Source organism: Schistocerca nitens, chromosome 2, assembly GCF_023898315.1.
Source record: "Schistocerca nitens isolate TAMUIC-IGC-003100 chromosome 2, iqSchNite1.1, whole genome shotgun sequence".
In the NCBI taxonomy this organism is placed as follows: domain Eukaryota; kingdom Metazoa; phylum Arthropoda; class Insecta; order Orthoptera; family Acrididae; genus Schistocerca; species Schistocerca nitens.
The window spans coordinates 870,620,989-870,637,409 of NC_064615.1; the positions used below are offsets into that span (position 1 = coordinate 870,620,989).

Genomic DNA, 16,421 nt, shown 5'->3' on the forward strand with positions numbered 1-16,421 from the left:
GAGCGGAAGACGGCCTAACGGTGTGCGGGACCGTAGCCCAGCTTCATGGAGACGGTTGCGAATGGTCCTCGCCGATACCCCAGGAGCAACAGTGTCCCTAATTTGCTGGGAAGTGGCGGTGCGGTCCCCTACGGCACTGCGTAGGATCCTACGGTCTTGGCGTGCATCCGTGCGTCGCTGCGGTCCGGTCCCAGGTCGACGGGCACGTGCACCTTCCGCCGACCACTGGCGACAACATCGATGTACTGTGGAGACCTCACGCCCCACGTGTTGAGCAATTCGGCGGTACGTCCACCCGGCCTCCCGCATGCCCACTATACGCCCTCGCTCAAAGTCCATCAACTGCACATACGGTTCACGCCCACGCTGTCGCGGCATGCTACCAGTGTTAAAGACTGCGATGGAGCTCCGTATGCCACGGCAAACTGGCTGACACTGACGGCGGCGGTGCACAAATGCTGCGCAGCTAGCGCCATTCGACGGCCAACACCGCGGTTCCTGGTGTGTCCGCTGTGCCGTGCGTGTGATCATTGCTTGTACAGCCTTCTCGCAGTGTCCGGAGCAAGTATGGTGGGTCTGACACACCGGTGTCAATGTGTTCTTTTTTCTATTTCCAGGAGTGTATGTTGTGTACACATCAAACCAACACTAATTTAATTACAGTTGTGATCTTCACGGGACAAAATGTGTAGTACTACCAACAGATACATACTAAATTAAATGTTACACAACTGATACATTTTAGAACTAATAGTTCTTTCAACAATAGGGAGACAGGGACAGGTTAAGGAAGGTTAAAAGAAGGGACAAGTCACTCAGACCTTCACTTGTAATGAGGACAAGTGTCTAACCTAGTGTGTGTCAACAGTACTACACATTCCAGTATCACAATTTACTAGTTTTCTCAACAGATTTTACTTTGATACAATTAAATTTAATTACATGTTTTCAAAATATATCAACATAGTTCCCTGACAGTCTGTACTTCATTGTACAGTGTGGACTGACTTTCCAGTGTGCATGCAATTGGAGAAGCGGTTGGGGAAGGGTGACTGTATCTGATGGAGGCAGCAGTGAGTGAGCGGGGCAGGACGGAGGGGTAGCAGTAGATGCTCGCTATAGCACTGCTTTCAGTCAGTCAGTGTGGCACTCACTGATGATAATATGGCTTGCGATTGGATCACTCGACAGAGAAAGGGGAGACCGACATGTAGAGGGCGTGCACTGCAGTGAGTTAGCGGAGATTGAGGCCAGAAGAAATACAAGCATGAAGGATGTGTTGCAAGGGTAACTTTCAATTATGGAGTTCAGAAAACCTGATGGAGGTGGAAGAATCCAGAGGGCATGGTTGTGAACCAGCTACTGAACTCAAAGAAGTTGTGCTCAGCAGCATGTTCTGCCACTGTACATTCAAGTCTGCTCTTGGCCGCAGTTGGCAATGATCTTTCTTCTGGTGGACAACTTGCTGGTGGTCATACTCACATAAAATGATATGCAGACAATGCAGCAGATACTTCCTTCAACATACTGGTGAGGGAATTTTCATCACTTCATATGCACCATACACAAGTGGCCAGGCTATACGGGAACAATTTTTTTGGACTGGAAGAAATGACAGCTGTCAAAATACAGGTACTGTTGGTGGTTAGTTGGCTTGATATGGACAGATATGTGCATGGAGCCATCAGAGTGGCGGCTGTCATTGTCCAGGAAGGTTGTACATTGGGCTGAGGACAACAAGCGGACGCAAATGGGAGAGAGAGTGTTGAGTTTGCGAAGAAATTAGGATAGTGCGTCTTGGCCCTACATCAAAGAACATGAAGATATCATTAATGGACCTCAACAAAATATGGGGTTTGGAAGTCTAAGAAGCATTTCTACACGTAGCCCTTATACAGATTGGCTTAGGAGGGTGCCTTGTAGGGGCCATGACCGTGTTGTGAATCTGTTCATGTATCTTCTCCTCAAATGAGAATTAATTATGCGTAAGGATGCCATAGGCTGGATGTATAAGGAATAAGGTAGTGGGTTTGGAGTCAGGTGGATGTTGCGAGAGGTAGTGTTCAATAGCAGCAAAGCTGTGGGCATGCAGAACGTTGGTGCATAGGAAGGTGGCATCAACAGTTATGAATAGGGATCCAGATGGTGTTGGTGTGGGAATGGTTGGAAGTCAGTGAAGGCAGTGGTTTCTACATTCCATTTGTGAGGCTGGATTACGGGCAATTAGGTGAAAGTGCTGGTAAAAAAGAGCAAAGATTCTTTCAGTGGGAGCAGAGTAACCAGCTACAGTGTGGCATCTAAGATTATTGGGTTTATGGATTTTGGGAAGCATGTAAAAGGTAGGTGTGTGTGTGTGTGTGTGTGTGTGTGTGTGTGTGTGTGTGTGTGTGTGTGCAGTGACTGGGGTGAGGAGGGAGATGGGATCAGGGAAAGATTATGGGATGTTTCTGAGGATCTAAGGAGAAATTGGAGATTATGTTGGACTTCTGGGATAGGATCACTATGACAGAGCTTGTAGGTGGAGAAGTCACACAGTTGGCATATGCCTTCATCAGAGAATGTCTCTGTGACTCATCACAGTGGTGGACCTTTTTGTTCGCAGGGAGGATGATTAAATCAGTGGCTGCCTTGAGATTGTGGATGTCTGTTCTTTCTTACATTGAGAATTTTGTAGTCTTAGGAAGGTGTCTGGGGAAAGATCGTGAGGCCAAGCTGGACGTAAGGAATTCCTGGAGGGTGACTGGACAGAGAGGAAAGATCATGATTAAATGGAAGAGTCAGGTTCCAATATTGGGGATTAGGTTGGCTTTTGTTGGATGGATTGGTAGTAAAGAAGAATATCCACTGATGGGATTGGGAAGAGGACAGATGGTCTTTTGAGACAAGCATAGTTGAATTTGGGTAAGGGATTAAAGGTGGGGTACCTGGATAGGACTGAAACTTCAGTGCAATTGAGGCTCTTTTGTGAATAAGATGACGACAATGTTTTATGTTTGCTTAAGTTCTGTGTTTCTTATAGTGTTGGGAGTTTTGGAGGATTTGTCAGATGTGAAGGTCAGCAATGCAGGGCCTGGATGCACTGAGATATTGGCGAGTTGGTTTACTTGGGGAGGGTGTAGGTGCTGATGTGTAATAGTATCCCAAGGCAGGAATAGGATGTCAACAACTGCGATTATTATTCGAGCTAGTGTCTAGAGCACTCCTCCAGGTGCTAACAGAGTAAAGTCTGGGAGATATGGTGTAATAGTTGGGATTGTACAGTGACGGTACCTTGTGGAAGGAGCAAAGGTGGTTCAGGGATACCTGCACCACGGAGGCAGGACGGGGTGAAGTAGCCATAGAAAATAGACAAATGGAAGCGTCAGTTGGTTGTAAAACTAACCAGTTTTGAGAAATAGAAGGCACAAATAAACTACGTTCAAGGCTGTACAATAGTTCAGTGACACGAAGATATTCATTTGGGAGTTAGCTATCTTCGTGCACAGGGTGAAAAACAGGGTGGACATGAAATTATGTCAGAAGCAATGTCTGAGGAATGGCAGTCAATTTTGAGATGAAATGTAAAGATTTGTGGCTGGGATGTCTATTAACTGTGATCTGGCTGACAAATGGTTTGAGGATAGCATACACTACGACCAAAGCAGACGTGATCTGTGCTACAGGATGCTGCAAAAGCCACTTGCCTAATCCACCCACCCAGTACATGCTAGTCTAGTTCTGTCAAAGGCTTATCCTTTCCCATCACAGGCAGGGCCACACGTGAAAGCACCCACATCATATACAAACTCTGCTGCAATGTCTGCACATCATTTTATGTGAGTATCACCACCAAGAAGCTGTCTAAAAGAATGAATGGCCATAGCTAAATGTGGCCAAGAGCTGAATTGAACATACTGCTGAGCACAAAAAAACATGCGATCACTGGCTGCTTCAGAACTGTAACATCTGGATCCTTCCCCGCAATACCAGTTTTTCTCTGCTATGTATATGGGAATTATTTTTGCAACACATCCTTCATTCTATTAAACCTCTTTGTCTCAATCTCCATAACCCACTGTACCTACCCTGTGTACCCACCACTCTCCCTTTCCTCTGCTCTGTCACACCCTCCAAATCCACTTTTCCACATTTTTGTCATCGTGTGCCACACGAACTCACCAGCCCCAATACTTGTGTGCCATATTCCTATCCCGTGCACCTGCTGCTTTTTGTCCTACATTCCAATCCAGAACAACTGCTGTCTTACTCCGAGCAGTTGGCCATCCTTCCCCAGTCCCTCCTCCCAATTCCAGGCTTTTTTTTTTCTCCCTCTACCCACCCCATTTGAGACATCCCCTCACACATATTGTGTATAATAGTTAACATATTTTATATAGCGGGCAATAGTTTATAGTACTGTCATCTCGTTTATCTTTGCACTACATGTGTTACAAAGACTTATTTTCTTCACTGCAGCTCACACAGTAATGTTTTTATTTTATTTCACCACAGAAACAAAGTTTTCACACTCAGCTCACTTGTTACTGTACAACTGAATGTTTGCTTAACAGTTACAAGAGCGGTACTGAATGAAATACGTCTTGATAACAGATCTAAGACAATGGTGAACAAGATAACAGCATTCAAAAGTATGACAAGCCATATGAAAGAGGGTTATGTAAGGTATAATAATAATAATAATAATAATAATAATAAACACTGAAGACAGCATATAAGGTTCTGAAATGTGTACACGTAAAGCACAGACAAACAGCATCTAGCATAAAGTGGAAGTTTCCTTCAATTAAATTCCAAAACATATACATACACCATTAGAGCACAAGATTTGAATTTGAAATAAAATGTGGTTTTCTGTAAAAATTTATTGAAATATGTACCGATTTATTACGTAGACATCTGAAAATTATGGATGGAACAGCACATACAGTAAATGGATACCATGGCTTTAAGCCACATGCATACTCTTCCTGTGAAATTTACAGTAACAAATAGCATAAATGTTATGGTATTTCGTTGTTGCAGCATTCAATTTTGGCCTTTAATGCTTGGGTGGTATGTGGTCTTGTTGGTGTACACAGAAAGGTTCAGAAAACCCCACAAGAAAGTTAATCGATGTTAAATTGCAAGATCATGGTCACTAGCCTGGTCATCAATATAGAGATAACATGATAAAAAAAAGATTTGTACAATAATGCCAATGTTTCATGGGCAGCAATGAAATTGGCACTGTTCTGCTGAAACCACATAGTATCTTCAAACTGAGGCTCAAAGAACTAGGTTATCGCATTACAGTAACATTCCGCATTTACCATTCATGCATTACCTGCCTTGTTTTCAAGGAAAAATGGTCCGATGACTCCTACAGACCACAATGCACACAGAATAATGACACATTAGGAATGCATTCCCCCTCATCTTCATTATTCATGAATCTTCAGTTGGTGATTTTGGAGCATTATTTCCACAAAAAATTTGATGCACTTTACAGATGTAAGCAACTAAATTTTCACCACTTTGTTAGTAATGTTTAACAATACCACTGCACTGTTTAATCGTCAGTCTACTAACTCCTATCTGTCTCCTACTGACGTGTCATAATTATTAACCTATCGAATCTAGACAGCCAAACTGGTGTACAATTTAAACCTTGTGCTCTTCCTGTAACTCCCTTTACTACTAAGATTCATTTAGTATCACCCCCTCCCCTCAGTACATATTTCTCACGCCTCTGGTACCCAAGCAGAGGAAACCAGAACCTTCCATGTGAAGTCCTCCTCATTTAATGCATTCATACACAGATGAAAAGGAAAAGTTGAGAGATTTGTGTTCCAGCAAACAGGGATCGATAACATGTACTTACCGGTCTCTTACTACACCAGGAAGAGTACAAATTGCTATCAACTTGAAGATAATTCTAAGTCATGTGACAACACAACATAATGGAAGTTCAAATGTTTTTCCTCTCACATCACTAGAAAGAACATATCTCTACTATAATGTGATATCAGCTTAAGCAGTAAATATCAAAAACTGAAAAGAAAAGCACATAGTCAACACTGCTGCAGTAAAGGTAAAACGAGTATATTAATATGACAAAAACAGTACCAAATTGCTAAATGATGTTAACATGCAATGACATATTGGATCTAAAAACATTCTACTGTCAAAAGAGTGAAAATCATATGCCAGCCCTTTAATGTACTTTTTTCTTTGCCTTGGGGGATTCTCAAACAAATGGTCACTAGTCTGAGGTAGCTGCAAAAATTCATTCCATCAATACTCTGGTGCTAACTTCTTTATATCCCTTACTAAACGAATTCAGCTCAATGGTTACAAGGTCTAGCAAAATTCCAAATTGAATGTATTTTTAGAAATACACCATCCATAATCACTATGCAGTTTTTACCACAGTTCCATACAATACAACTCAAAATATAGTATTGAATTAAGTTTTACCTTGTGTGGAACAGTGTCCTGGACTGATACGCCTGATTTTGCATATTCAACAAGAACAGAGCTGTAACATACACCAAATGAAGTGAGTGAGTGACAGTACTGATAATGACAATAATAATAATACTGAACTATTTATTCTCACTATTTATCATCTAATAAATTAATAATTAGAAATGCATCTCAATCCATTGCTAAATATGGCTTATTACCAGTGTTTGCAGGTAATCAGCCACCCATCTAACCCACAAAACATTTCCGCCTATCTATAAGCCACTCTTGTCCTCAACTATTTGTCCTATAAATCACATCTTTCACATACCACCAACTATGACAGTAATGTAGCCAAGCATATCCTACTCTACTACAGCTAAAGAGATTCTAAAAGCAACAGTGTTAAATATCCAATATGCTCAACCTTTGTGAAGTGCTCCATGTGTGCACATTAAGTGATATAGTATACTGGAAACACACTGGACCTGCAATTAAATCTAACAAACTTTGTTTAGTTACAAAGAGACAAAATGGCAGGCCAGTACTTTTCTTCAGCAGTCAATATTATTTCATTGTATTGCGCGCGCGCGCACGCGCGTACACACACACGCACGCGCGTACACACACACACACACACACACACACACACACACACACACACACACACACACACACTCTGCAGCTTTTTGGAGATACCAAGTTTCTTCCTCAAGGAGCAGAGAGGAACAGGCCACTCAGACTACCAGATAAGAGGGGACCCATATGTTATCTGGACAAGTGGAAACTAAGATCTTTGGATACTGACGCTGTATTTTCAAAGGAACCGTCCCAGAACCTGTACTGAGTGATTTAGGGAAGCCACAGAAAGCCCACATCTGGATGGCTGGAAACATAACTGAAACCTGAACCTACTAAAGGGGTCTTAACCATAGCGCCACCTCATTTGGTTGTTTGAACATCTGCCCTATTCACAGGTCTAGGCACTCAATTACTGACTTCCGTCAATTCCAAAATCTAGAGAAATTTGCAATTGGAAAACTTCTAGAGCAACAGGGAGATTTATGACAACTGTAGTTCAATATTTTGTAACTTTCTAGAATCATATTTTACAGATGGAATCTACTCAATGAAGAAAGACTGGACAAAGTGCACTGTCAAAAAAAGTACATTTTTTTTAGTTGAAAAATAGTCTATCACTACCAAGCTGGATTTTTCCTTGCCCTTGCATTCTTTAATATCCACAGTTTCTCTGTCACTCTTAGAGCTGCACCACATGTTTCAGCTGTTCACAACTGGCAATGGTCCGCCAAGCTTCATGTGAGGAATTGGTTTCTGTTTACAGTGCTTTCTTGAAAAATAATGGAAGGAGTAAAACTAATCATTCATCATATAGCTGAGGTAATGAGTGGTCAATAGGTACATAAGAAAACAAAACTTTCAGATTATTTCTTTATTCAGAGCTAACTAATGCAGAATAAACATCTGCACACAAACACCTGCTTGTTCACAATATCCTGTCCTGCTACAATGTACAGATTGCAAAAATGATAGTTTATTCAAGGATGGAAGGAAGATTTGGGGTTTAATGACTCGTCAACACTGAGGTGATTACAGACAGAGCAACATACTGATTGAATCGAAGATGGTGAAGGAAATCTTCCATAATCTAGATTTGATATGATCTATGTTGTGTAGAGCCATATCACTGTAGAGCAGTCCATTCCCCAGTTTGAGTTGCTGAGACACTGAAGAGCATTGACGTGCAACCAAGATGTCCACATTAGTCAACGAAGATGGGTAAGCCACGTTAGGAAGGCATCAAAGACCAGTCCTAAAAAATAGTCTGAGGTCATCAGGTTGAGGTATGGCCCATCAAGATACAGATCTGAATGGGGATGGACTGTATGGTGATGACCGAGATTCATAACAAAGGTCTTGGCAGCCGAAAAATGGAAGCCACGAGTTAAGAGCCCAAAATTGCACTCTGTGTATTACTCCCTGCAGTCTGCGTTCAGCAACACCCAATGCAGAAAAACACAAATAAATGCAAAAATGATCCTCATACAAAGAGAGGGACACCGTAGGGCAGCACCATACCACTGATAGCCACTAAAAACAAACACACATTCAAAACAGTACACTGCAGATGGGTGGTGCTACAGGAAGTGCCAACCTGTACCTGAAAAGCACAGCATGAAAGGAAGTTTTGGATAAAAATCAGGAGTGGACTAGGGAAGCCTCACTCGTGCAAGATGGCAAGGATGTGGTGGTGCCACTTGGTATCTTAAGTTACTTGCAGATCGATGAACACTGCAAGAAGGTGTTGATGCTGGGCAAAAGTCATTCGGATAACAGAATCCAGATGGACTAAATTATCTGCAGTAACATAGCCTCAGCGAAAACAACCCTGGATCGAAGCCAAGAGGCCCCGGGATTCAAGGAGCCATTACAGCCTTTGATTCACTGTATATTCAAGTAACTTGCAAAGTACTTTCATTAAACTGATCGAACAATAGTTGTTCATCTGAAGAGGCAGTTTAGAGCAAGTATATGACATTGGCTAGCTACTGATGAATGTTGAAGCATTTGGTTGTGCACCCGGTCCTGTCCAAGAGTCGTGTCAGGGTGGAGAGCAATTATACTGGCGAATTCCCTCTTGCTAAATGGGGCATTATAAGGCTCCAGGCAACGAGAAACGAATGATAAAGGGAGCCATTACAGATGTTGTTTGAGAAGATGGAACACAGGTGGATAGTGCATTGATGCAAGGCGAAATGCCGAGCAGAATGCTCTACAAATGCATCCGGCCTATTGAGGATGATACTATTTAGGGATATTCCTGGATACCTGCAGGACGGCAGCCAAAAATGCCCCTGATATTTGGCCTTACCTGCAAAAAAGAAGTATGCAATCCTATGGCAGCAAAATTTCATTCTCAAATAACCTTTCCTGGCATTTAATTAGATAATGGGCCCAGGCACGAAGCCATTTAAAGGCAAGGTTATGGTCGAGAGATGGTTGTCCCTTGTAGTGTTGGAGGACCCAACAGCAGTCTTTGATAGTAGCAGCAATTTTGGGGAGAACCCGAGGAAGATGAAATCACCAAAGTAGCTGCATCAGCGAAGGCCCACCGAGGAGGGCGTCCAAGCAAGTGATGTTGAAGAAAAGATAAGACGATCAGAAAGTGATCGTTGTTGCACAAATTGTTATGAAATCCCCATTGAACAGAGATGAGGAATCTGAACTAGAGATGGAAAGATCAATGGTCGAGAAAGTGCTTAGTGCCACGCTAAAGTGTGTGGGGGCTACAGTGTTGGAGAAACATAGATCAAGCACTGCACTCAAAGAGGGTTATGTACGTTTAAAATCCCCAACGAGAAGGAAGGGGAAGTGGGATCTGTCAAAGGATGGCAAGAAGAGCACAAAGCGTAGAAGGCTAGTCAGGGGGTGGGGGGGATAAAGATTGCAAATCGTTACTGCAGAGTCTACATGGAACCGAGTTCAGTATGAAGAGGAACCAGGGAACTAACAATATCTATTCTTATCAACATACAGACTCCACCAGAGGCTCGCAGAGGGCCAATGCGGTTCTGGCAGAAGGCTTAGAAACCACCAAGAGTCAGCAAATGAGTACCCACAAAATTAGATTCCTGCAATATAACATAAGTTACAGAGTAGAGAGAAGGAAGAGACTGCAATTCTGGAATGTAACCATTAAGAGTTCTTTTGGAGGAAAGTCAGGATGGATGTCGATCGGGCCACAATCAGTCACCGTGCCGAGTCAGTGTCCTTCACTGGTAAGGACGGAGTGGCATCCATTAATGTAAGAGCACACCCTGATTGAGAGGAAGGGGTGACATGCCAGTTTTTTTTTTTTTTCCTCCACGTGCGAAACAGCTGAGATCATAACTTTAAATGGTCAATTACAAATGAATTTGAAGTCAGTGATACTCAAAGCCTAATCAACTGGAGTAGAGGCATAGCTAAAATGATCACTTCTCCTTTGAGGAGGTTGCTCAAATGGTTAAATATTAAATTTCCTGTGCCATATTATTATGAGAAATAAAAAGTATACCACAAAAAAATGGTTCAAATGACTCTGAGCACTATGGGACTTAACATATGAGGTCATCAGTCCCCTAGATCTTAGAACTACTTAAACCTAACTAACCTAAGGACATCACACACATCCATGCCCGAGGCAGGATTCGAACCTGCGACTGTAGCGGTCGCGCGGTTCCAGACTGAAGCGCCTAGAACCGCTCGGCCACACCGGCCGGCTAGTGTACCACAACCTACAGCTTGTGCTGTATCTGCTAAATTACCTGTAATTCAGATGACAAACATACATTAAAACATAAATGGTCATAAAATCGGTACTGGGTAAAAAAAAATGGCACACTGTCAATGGCTGGTTGCAGTAAGCACAGAGTGGTGTGCGATTTCCATTTAACAAATAACAGTGATTGAAAGGACAGCCTCCAATATGCAGCCTAGCTATAAGTATTTCCTTACAATTCGAGGAGCAAGAGGACGTCATCCAAGCTGTAGGGAGGTGTTTAACTTCCTGGAGTTTGTTCTCATATAGAAAGAAGAGTGTTAATGCCAGAATGACACAAGGGAATCAGAGTGACACTAAGGGAATCATAACATAATACACAATTAAGAAGGCTGTGTTGTCAGATGTACTGGGTGGCCTGATAGAAGGTGGAAAGCTCTGCATTAACTGAGAACTGATCTAGAAGTCAGTATAAAAATGTTTGCTGTCAATGACAAAGGTGCACTGGACCCCACAGTCAGTTTTAGAGCCATCAGAATAGATGAAAGTGCTGTCTCCAAGCTGCGTGCAAAATTCGAGAAACTTAGAGTGACAGGTCTACTCTAGAGTAGTGACCTTGGGAAGTGAACTAAGTCCAAGATGAACATGGACCTCTACACAATGTCAATGTGGTGAAGGGCTCTCTCTAGAGCACTGCAGCTGTGTGGTCAATCCACATTAATAGAGCTCGTGTACATCACTCATAATGTAAAAAGAAAGAAAGTGATGAGACTTACCAAACAAAAGCGCTGGCAGGTCGATAGACACAAGCTTGTGTCTGTGTATATGCGGATGGATATGTGTGTGTGTGCGCGAGTGTAACCCGTCCTTTTTTTCCCCCTAAGGTAAGTCTTTCCGCTCCCGGGATTGGAATGACTCCTTACCCTCTCCCTTAAAACCCACTTCCTTTCATCTTTCCCTCTCCTTCCCTCTTTCCTGACGAAGCAACCGTTTGTTGCGAAAGCTAGAATTTTGTGTGTATGTTTGTGTTTGTTTGTGTGTCTATCGACCTGCCAGCGCTTTTGTTTGGTAAGTCTCATCACTTTCTTTCTTTTTAGATATATTTTTTCCACGTGGAATGTTTCCCTCTGTTATATTCACTCATAATGTATGCGCACTTGGAAGCACACGGCTGACAGTTCATTCACTTGGTGTCACACTCAGCTCACTCACAGAGTGACGGGCAACAGTCATGTGGCCTTGCCATGCAGGTAAGAAACCACAGACTCCACCAATACAGTTTCAACACAACATAGTGGCACTAATGCTTATGGCAAGTGTTCAAACACATTTAGAATTAGAATTTCTTTTTAGCTGTCAATTTTCCATGTTTTCTATGAAGATAATGTGCACTGTATACCTGAGATTCACCAAGCGTTACCACAGTATAACAAAAATTAAAGGGATAACTGAATATTGAACATTATTGAAGTCCATTGTTTCAGTTGTGGAACTTTATATTTCTGTGAAATAGTAGCTGGTGAATTAATGCTGGCTTTCAGTCAGCTGCTAAAATCATGCTGACACTTCAACACATTTTGAACAGAACAAATTAAAAAGATTCATAACCAAAGTGTGACGACAGAGTATTACTGTAAACTTTGTTTATGATAAACTAAAAAACTTCAATGCAGCTACACCGTATTCTTTTGTGAGTAAATTGAGCAAGTGAACTAGTAGGACTCATTATATTTGATAATACACATAGAAAGAGGAAAACAGCAAAAGGTGTAATGGTGAGAGACAAGGATATTATTTGAATATATTTCTCTCTTGATATTATTCGAATAGGTAGGTCACTCAAACAAATTTATTTGCCAATAAATTATCTGTAAATCAAATAATGAATAACATATAATGTCACTGTATTTTCTTTGTTTACTTCTTGTACAGAATTAGTATTTGTTCCCTTAGCCAGTGAGGTTCTGTTCTGTAAATACATTATCAAAGGTTTGTCCAGAAATGTGCCTTTGTGGCTCAAAGGCTTAAGTTCCAGACTACATGACTTAGACTTAGGGTCCGATCCCCAGTTGGTCCTATGATTTTCTCTGATCTTACTGCTTCTTTTGCCTAAAACAATGACAAAAATGCTAAGTCAAGTTGCACCATATTTTGAAGTATTTGTTGAAATGTGGATCACCACTAGCTGGCTGTATCTGTTCAGAGGTGGGAGGAAGTCACGAGAATACCACCATGCCGAGTAATGCATTGCAGTGCTGAAACCAACTTTGAGCACAACTTTTCTTGATTTACAGCATAACAAATGGAACACAAAAATGTGTATAGGCGGACGGTCTCAGTGGTCTGGGGTCTAAGCACTAAGCAGATGCAATATTAAGCAGCCAATTTAGTCATCCAGCTGATGGTCAGTTTATGCAAACGATGAACAATGATTACTTGTGTAAATTACTATTCATTACTCATAATCAACAAGTATTATTCTAAACATTATTCACCTATATGAATAAAAACACTTGTCCGTCATCTGTGAATAAAAATATTACAGATAAATCTGAAATCCAATTGCTTTTAAAGCTCCAATTCTTTGTCATTTATTAAACAAATGTATTTTTCATTTCTTTAAAATTAGTTTCCAGAACTCATCAAGGTACACAGGGCGTTCGTGGGATGAAGCAGCTTGGTTGTCAGTGCAGTTGATGCAGGGGGGAGAAGGAGGTGGGAAATTTCCTTCATGAAACTGACACATTTGGCAGCGTTTTTACAGGACAAGTGAATGAGTATGGTTATAATGCTGAAACTGGTGGCAATGCAGCGGGTTCAGTATGTAGGGTCCAACATTGGTGACTGCATATCCCGCCTTGATCTTCGAAGGGAGCTCCACTGGATCAAATGTTAAGAACAGGGGGTGGGGTAGGCATGAATTCTGCATCAACCCTCTTCATAACTCGATAGGCTGTGGTTACACCCTGATCACAGAGAGAATGTTGTATATCTCCCTCAATCATACCATCAAACTGCAGAGTGTACATATATGACACCACGTGAATAACACATTGTTCTATGAGCCTCTACATGAACAGGGTATCTGCAGAGGAGCATAGCTTTAAGCAGTTTTTGGTCTTGAAAGGCACCATCTGCCTCTAGAAGCAGAGTTCCATTGCATAATCGAGTGCAAGACTTTAGTGGGCAAGCAACTGTATCCTCACCTTTCTGAATGACGAATGGGTTCACTGCAGAAAAGTTTAGACATTCTCCTGTGTGTGACACCACGAGGTAGCAGGGTGCAACTGGAAGATTCATCATGTCTTTGGCCTTATTCCATTTCCACTTATTAGACAGAGTTTGTGCTGATGGAGATGACATACTCATTGCAGGTGAATCCCCTGTGATTGCCAGGGTCTCCAATAGCGCACTACTTTCATCTGGGAGCTCCCACAGTGGGGGAGCTCCCACAGTGGGGAGAACACCTATCTTACATGACCATGCACACCTCAGGTCACACCTCCTAAACTCCAGACAAAGCAACCATTTGGCAATTGGGAAGGTTGCAGCTCAGGCATCACCCCTCCCTGGGAGTGGCCTTTACCGGGGGTATGCATGAGCCCTACCTGTCGACCTGGGTGCTGCGAGTTATGCTTTACCCCACTGCCCTTTACACGCCAAATGCATGAGCCAGCCTTCAGGCATATGCATGGGGAGCAAGAAAGACAAAAAGGGAGACCTGAAACGCTGAAGAGGAGGAAGGACTGAAGAGGTCAGAACAACAAGAAAGGAGAGAAAGAAAAAATGAAATCCGCCTAAGGCTTCCGATACTTTCGAAAGTTTTGGTTGCCCGATTGTACACGGTCCTCAATGGAGGGGAGAAAGAATAGGAGGAGGATATAATTGCAGTAAGGAAAAGGAAGGGCTATTGGAATGGCAAGGGACCTATGTGTGCCAATCACATACTCACAAAAGTGTTGTGAGTCTCTGGGAGGACAGGGAGGGAGGGGGGGGGGGCTGTAGTGGCAGGTGGGGGGGGGGGGGGAGGGAGGAATCTTGTCCCAAGGGTTTCACATCATCATCTTCTTTTCCTTCAGAGGGCTTGAGGGGATATGATTGAGAGGACAGCAAGTTGCAGAAATAACAGGATTGAAAAGAGAACAGGTGGCCTTGAAGCCCACAGAGCCTGGGTTCCATAACCTACTCCAAGTAACAGGCTTCTTGACATGAAGATGATGCTAGGAGGGGGGTTTCTAGAGGGAGCTCCATCACCAGTGGGTGCTAGATAAGACCATTTCTTTTCAGGCCACAGAGAAGGAGCATTTCCGTGAAGGGAGGTAAAGGGAACTGCCAGGGAGGAGGAAAAGGAAGGGGGACAGGACAAAGGAGAGGAGGAGGAGGAGGAGGAGGAGGAGGAGGAGGAAAGGATGAAACAGAATCAAAGGTAGACGTTAAAGATACCGGGTGGAGACAGTCAAATTTCTGTCAGGTCTCAAAGTGGATACACGGTTGACACTTTTGAATTCATAAATGTTCCTTTCCTTTTTATAGGTCGTGCAATCTGGTGAATGTGTATAATGTGAGCCAGAACCGCTCATGTCCTTGATTGGTAGGGTGCAAGGACTCCCCACATGCAGAGGGTGGTCACAGTCACCACAAATAGGATTCACCTCATACTGTGAAGATGTGTGACCAAAATGGATACACTGCATGTGGGAGGCAATATAGGGTGTCATGTCACAATGGTAAGCCATAACTTTGACTATTTCTGGAAGGGTATCCTCCTCAAAGGTCAGGATGAAAGTGCTGGTATCAATACAACTGCCCTTAGGACCTCTCTGGATTCTCTGTACATCGCACCGTTGCACATTAGTCCGAGTTTCCCATTAGACTGAAGGAGGAGATCCCTGTGGAAAATAATGCCCTGGGTCATATTTAAGGACTGGTGAGGAATAAAGTTCACCAAGAAGTCACCAAAGCGCTTGCAAGCACAATGGGAAGCAGAGTTACTGGCAGGAGAGTTTTTAAAAAGTATGGAACCAGATGGCATCTTACTAAGTGAGTTGACTTCATGACACTAACCTCTGATGGTTTGGTAAAGTCTTCCCATCTGTCCTGGAACAAACCAAATAATGAGGACAGGGTTTCATCCCAAGCTGGCAGACCTTGCCCTCCTCCCAGAGGTTGGCCAGGACACGGATGGCCGAGGAAATAAAAGAAGAAGCAGAGAGAGAATCATTCCTGTCTGAAGAGACGGCTGTGCAAAAGTGGCCAGAAGTACGGAGCTTAGCACACTTTATGTGCCGAGTATCTGTCCTGGTGCCACCGACTGCAATCAGGGGCTCACCCCTTGAGCGCCACCCAGCCAGCACTGTGGTAGTTGGTGGGCATCCTGATGCCCCAAAAACTCGAACAACTGCTCCTAGGCATACATGAGACAGTGATAGCTCAGGTAGCAGAAGTGTTGTCAGGAAGCATAGCCAGATGGGTACTCTTCATCACATGGACTGGTTACATGTGCTAGTGACCTAGGGCACTATAGTGGGGAAAAAGGGAGAATGAGGAGTGATGAGGGGGGGGGGGGCTATGGTGCGGAAGAAGGGAGAATGAGGAGGGGTGAGGGGGGGCTATGGTGGGGAAGAAAGGAGAATGACGGGTCGAGAGAGAGGGGAACCTATGCAAGAGGCTGTAGGTAGGAAATTCTTCCCCAAAT

The 16,421-nt window shown here is 43.1% G+C and overlaps 1 protein-coding gene across 4 annotated transcripts in view; it reads right to left on the minus strand.

The window, feature by feature from the left end:
• The window catches only part of LOC126237147 (uncharacterized), a 518,724-nt gene that overhangs the window by 94,623 nt on the left and 407,680 nt on the right, over positions 1–16,421 (minus strand). For all 4 annotated transcript variants that reach the window (XM_049946992.1, XM_049946991.1, XM_049946990.1 and 1 more), the window contains exon 17: positions 6,457–6,517. In XM_049946992.1, the coding sequence (XP_049802949.1) occupies positions 6,457–6,517 (61 nt within the window). The remainder of the gene's footprint in view (positions 1–6,456; positions 6,518–16,421) is intronic.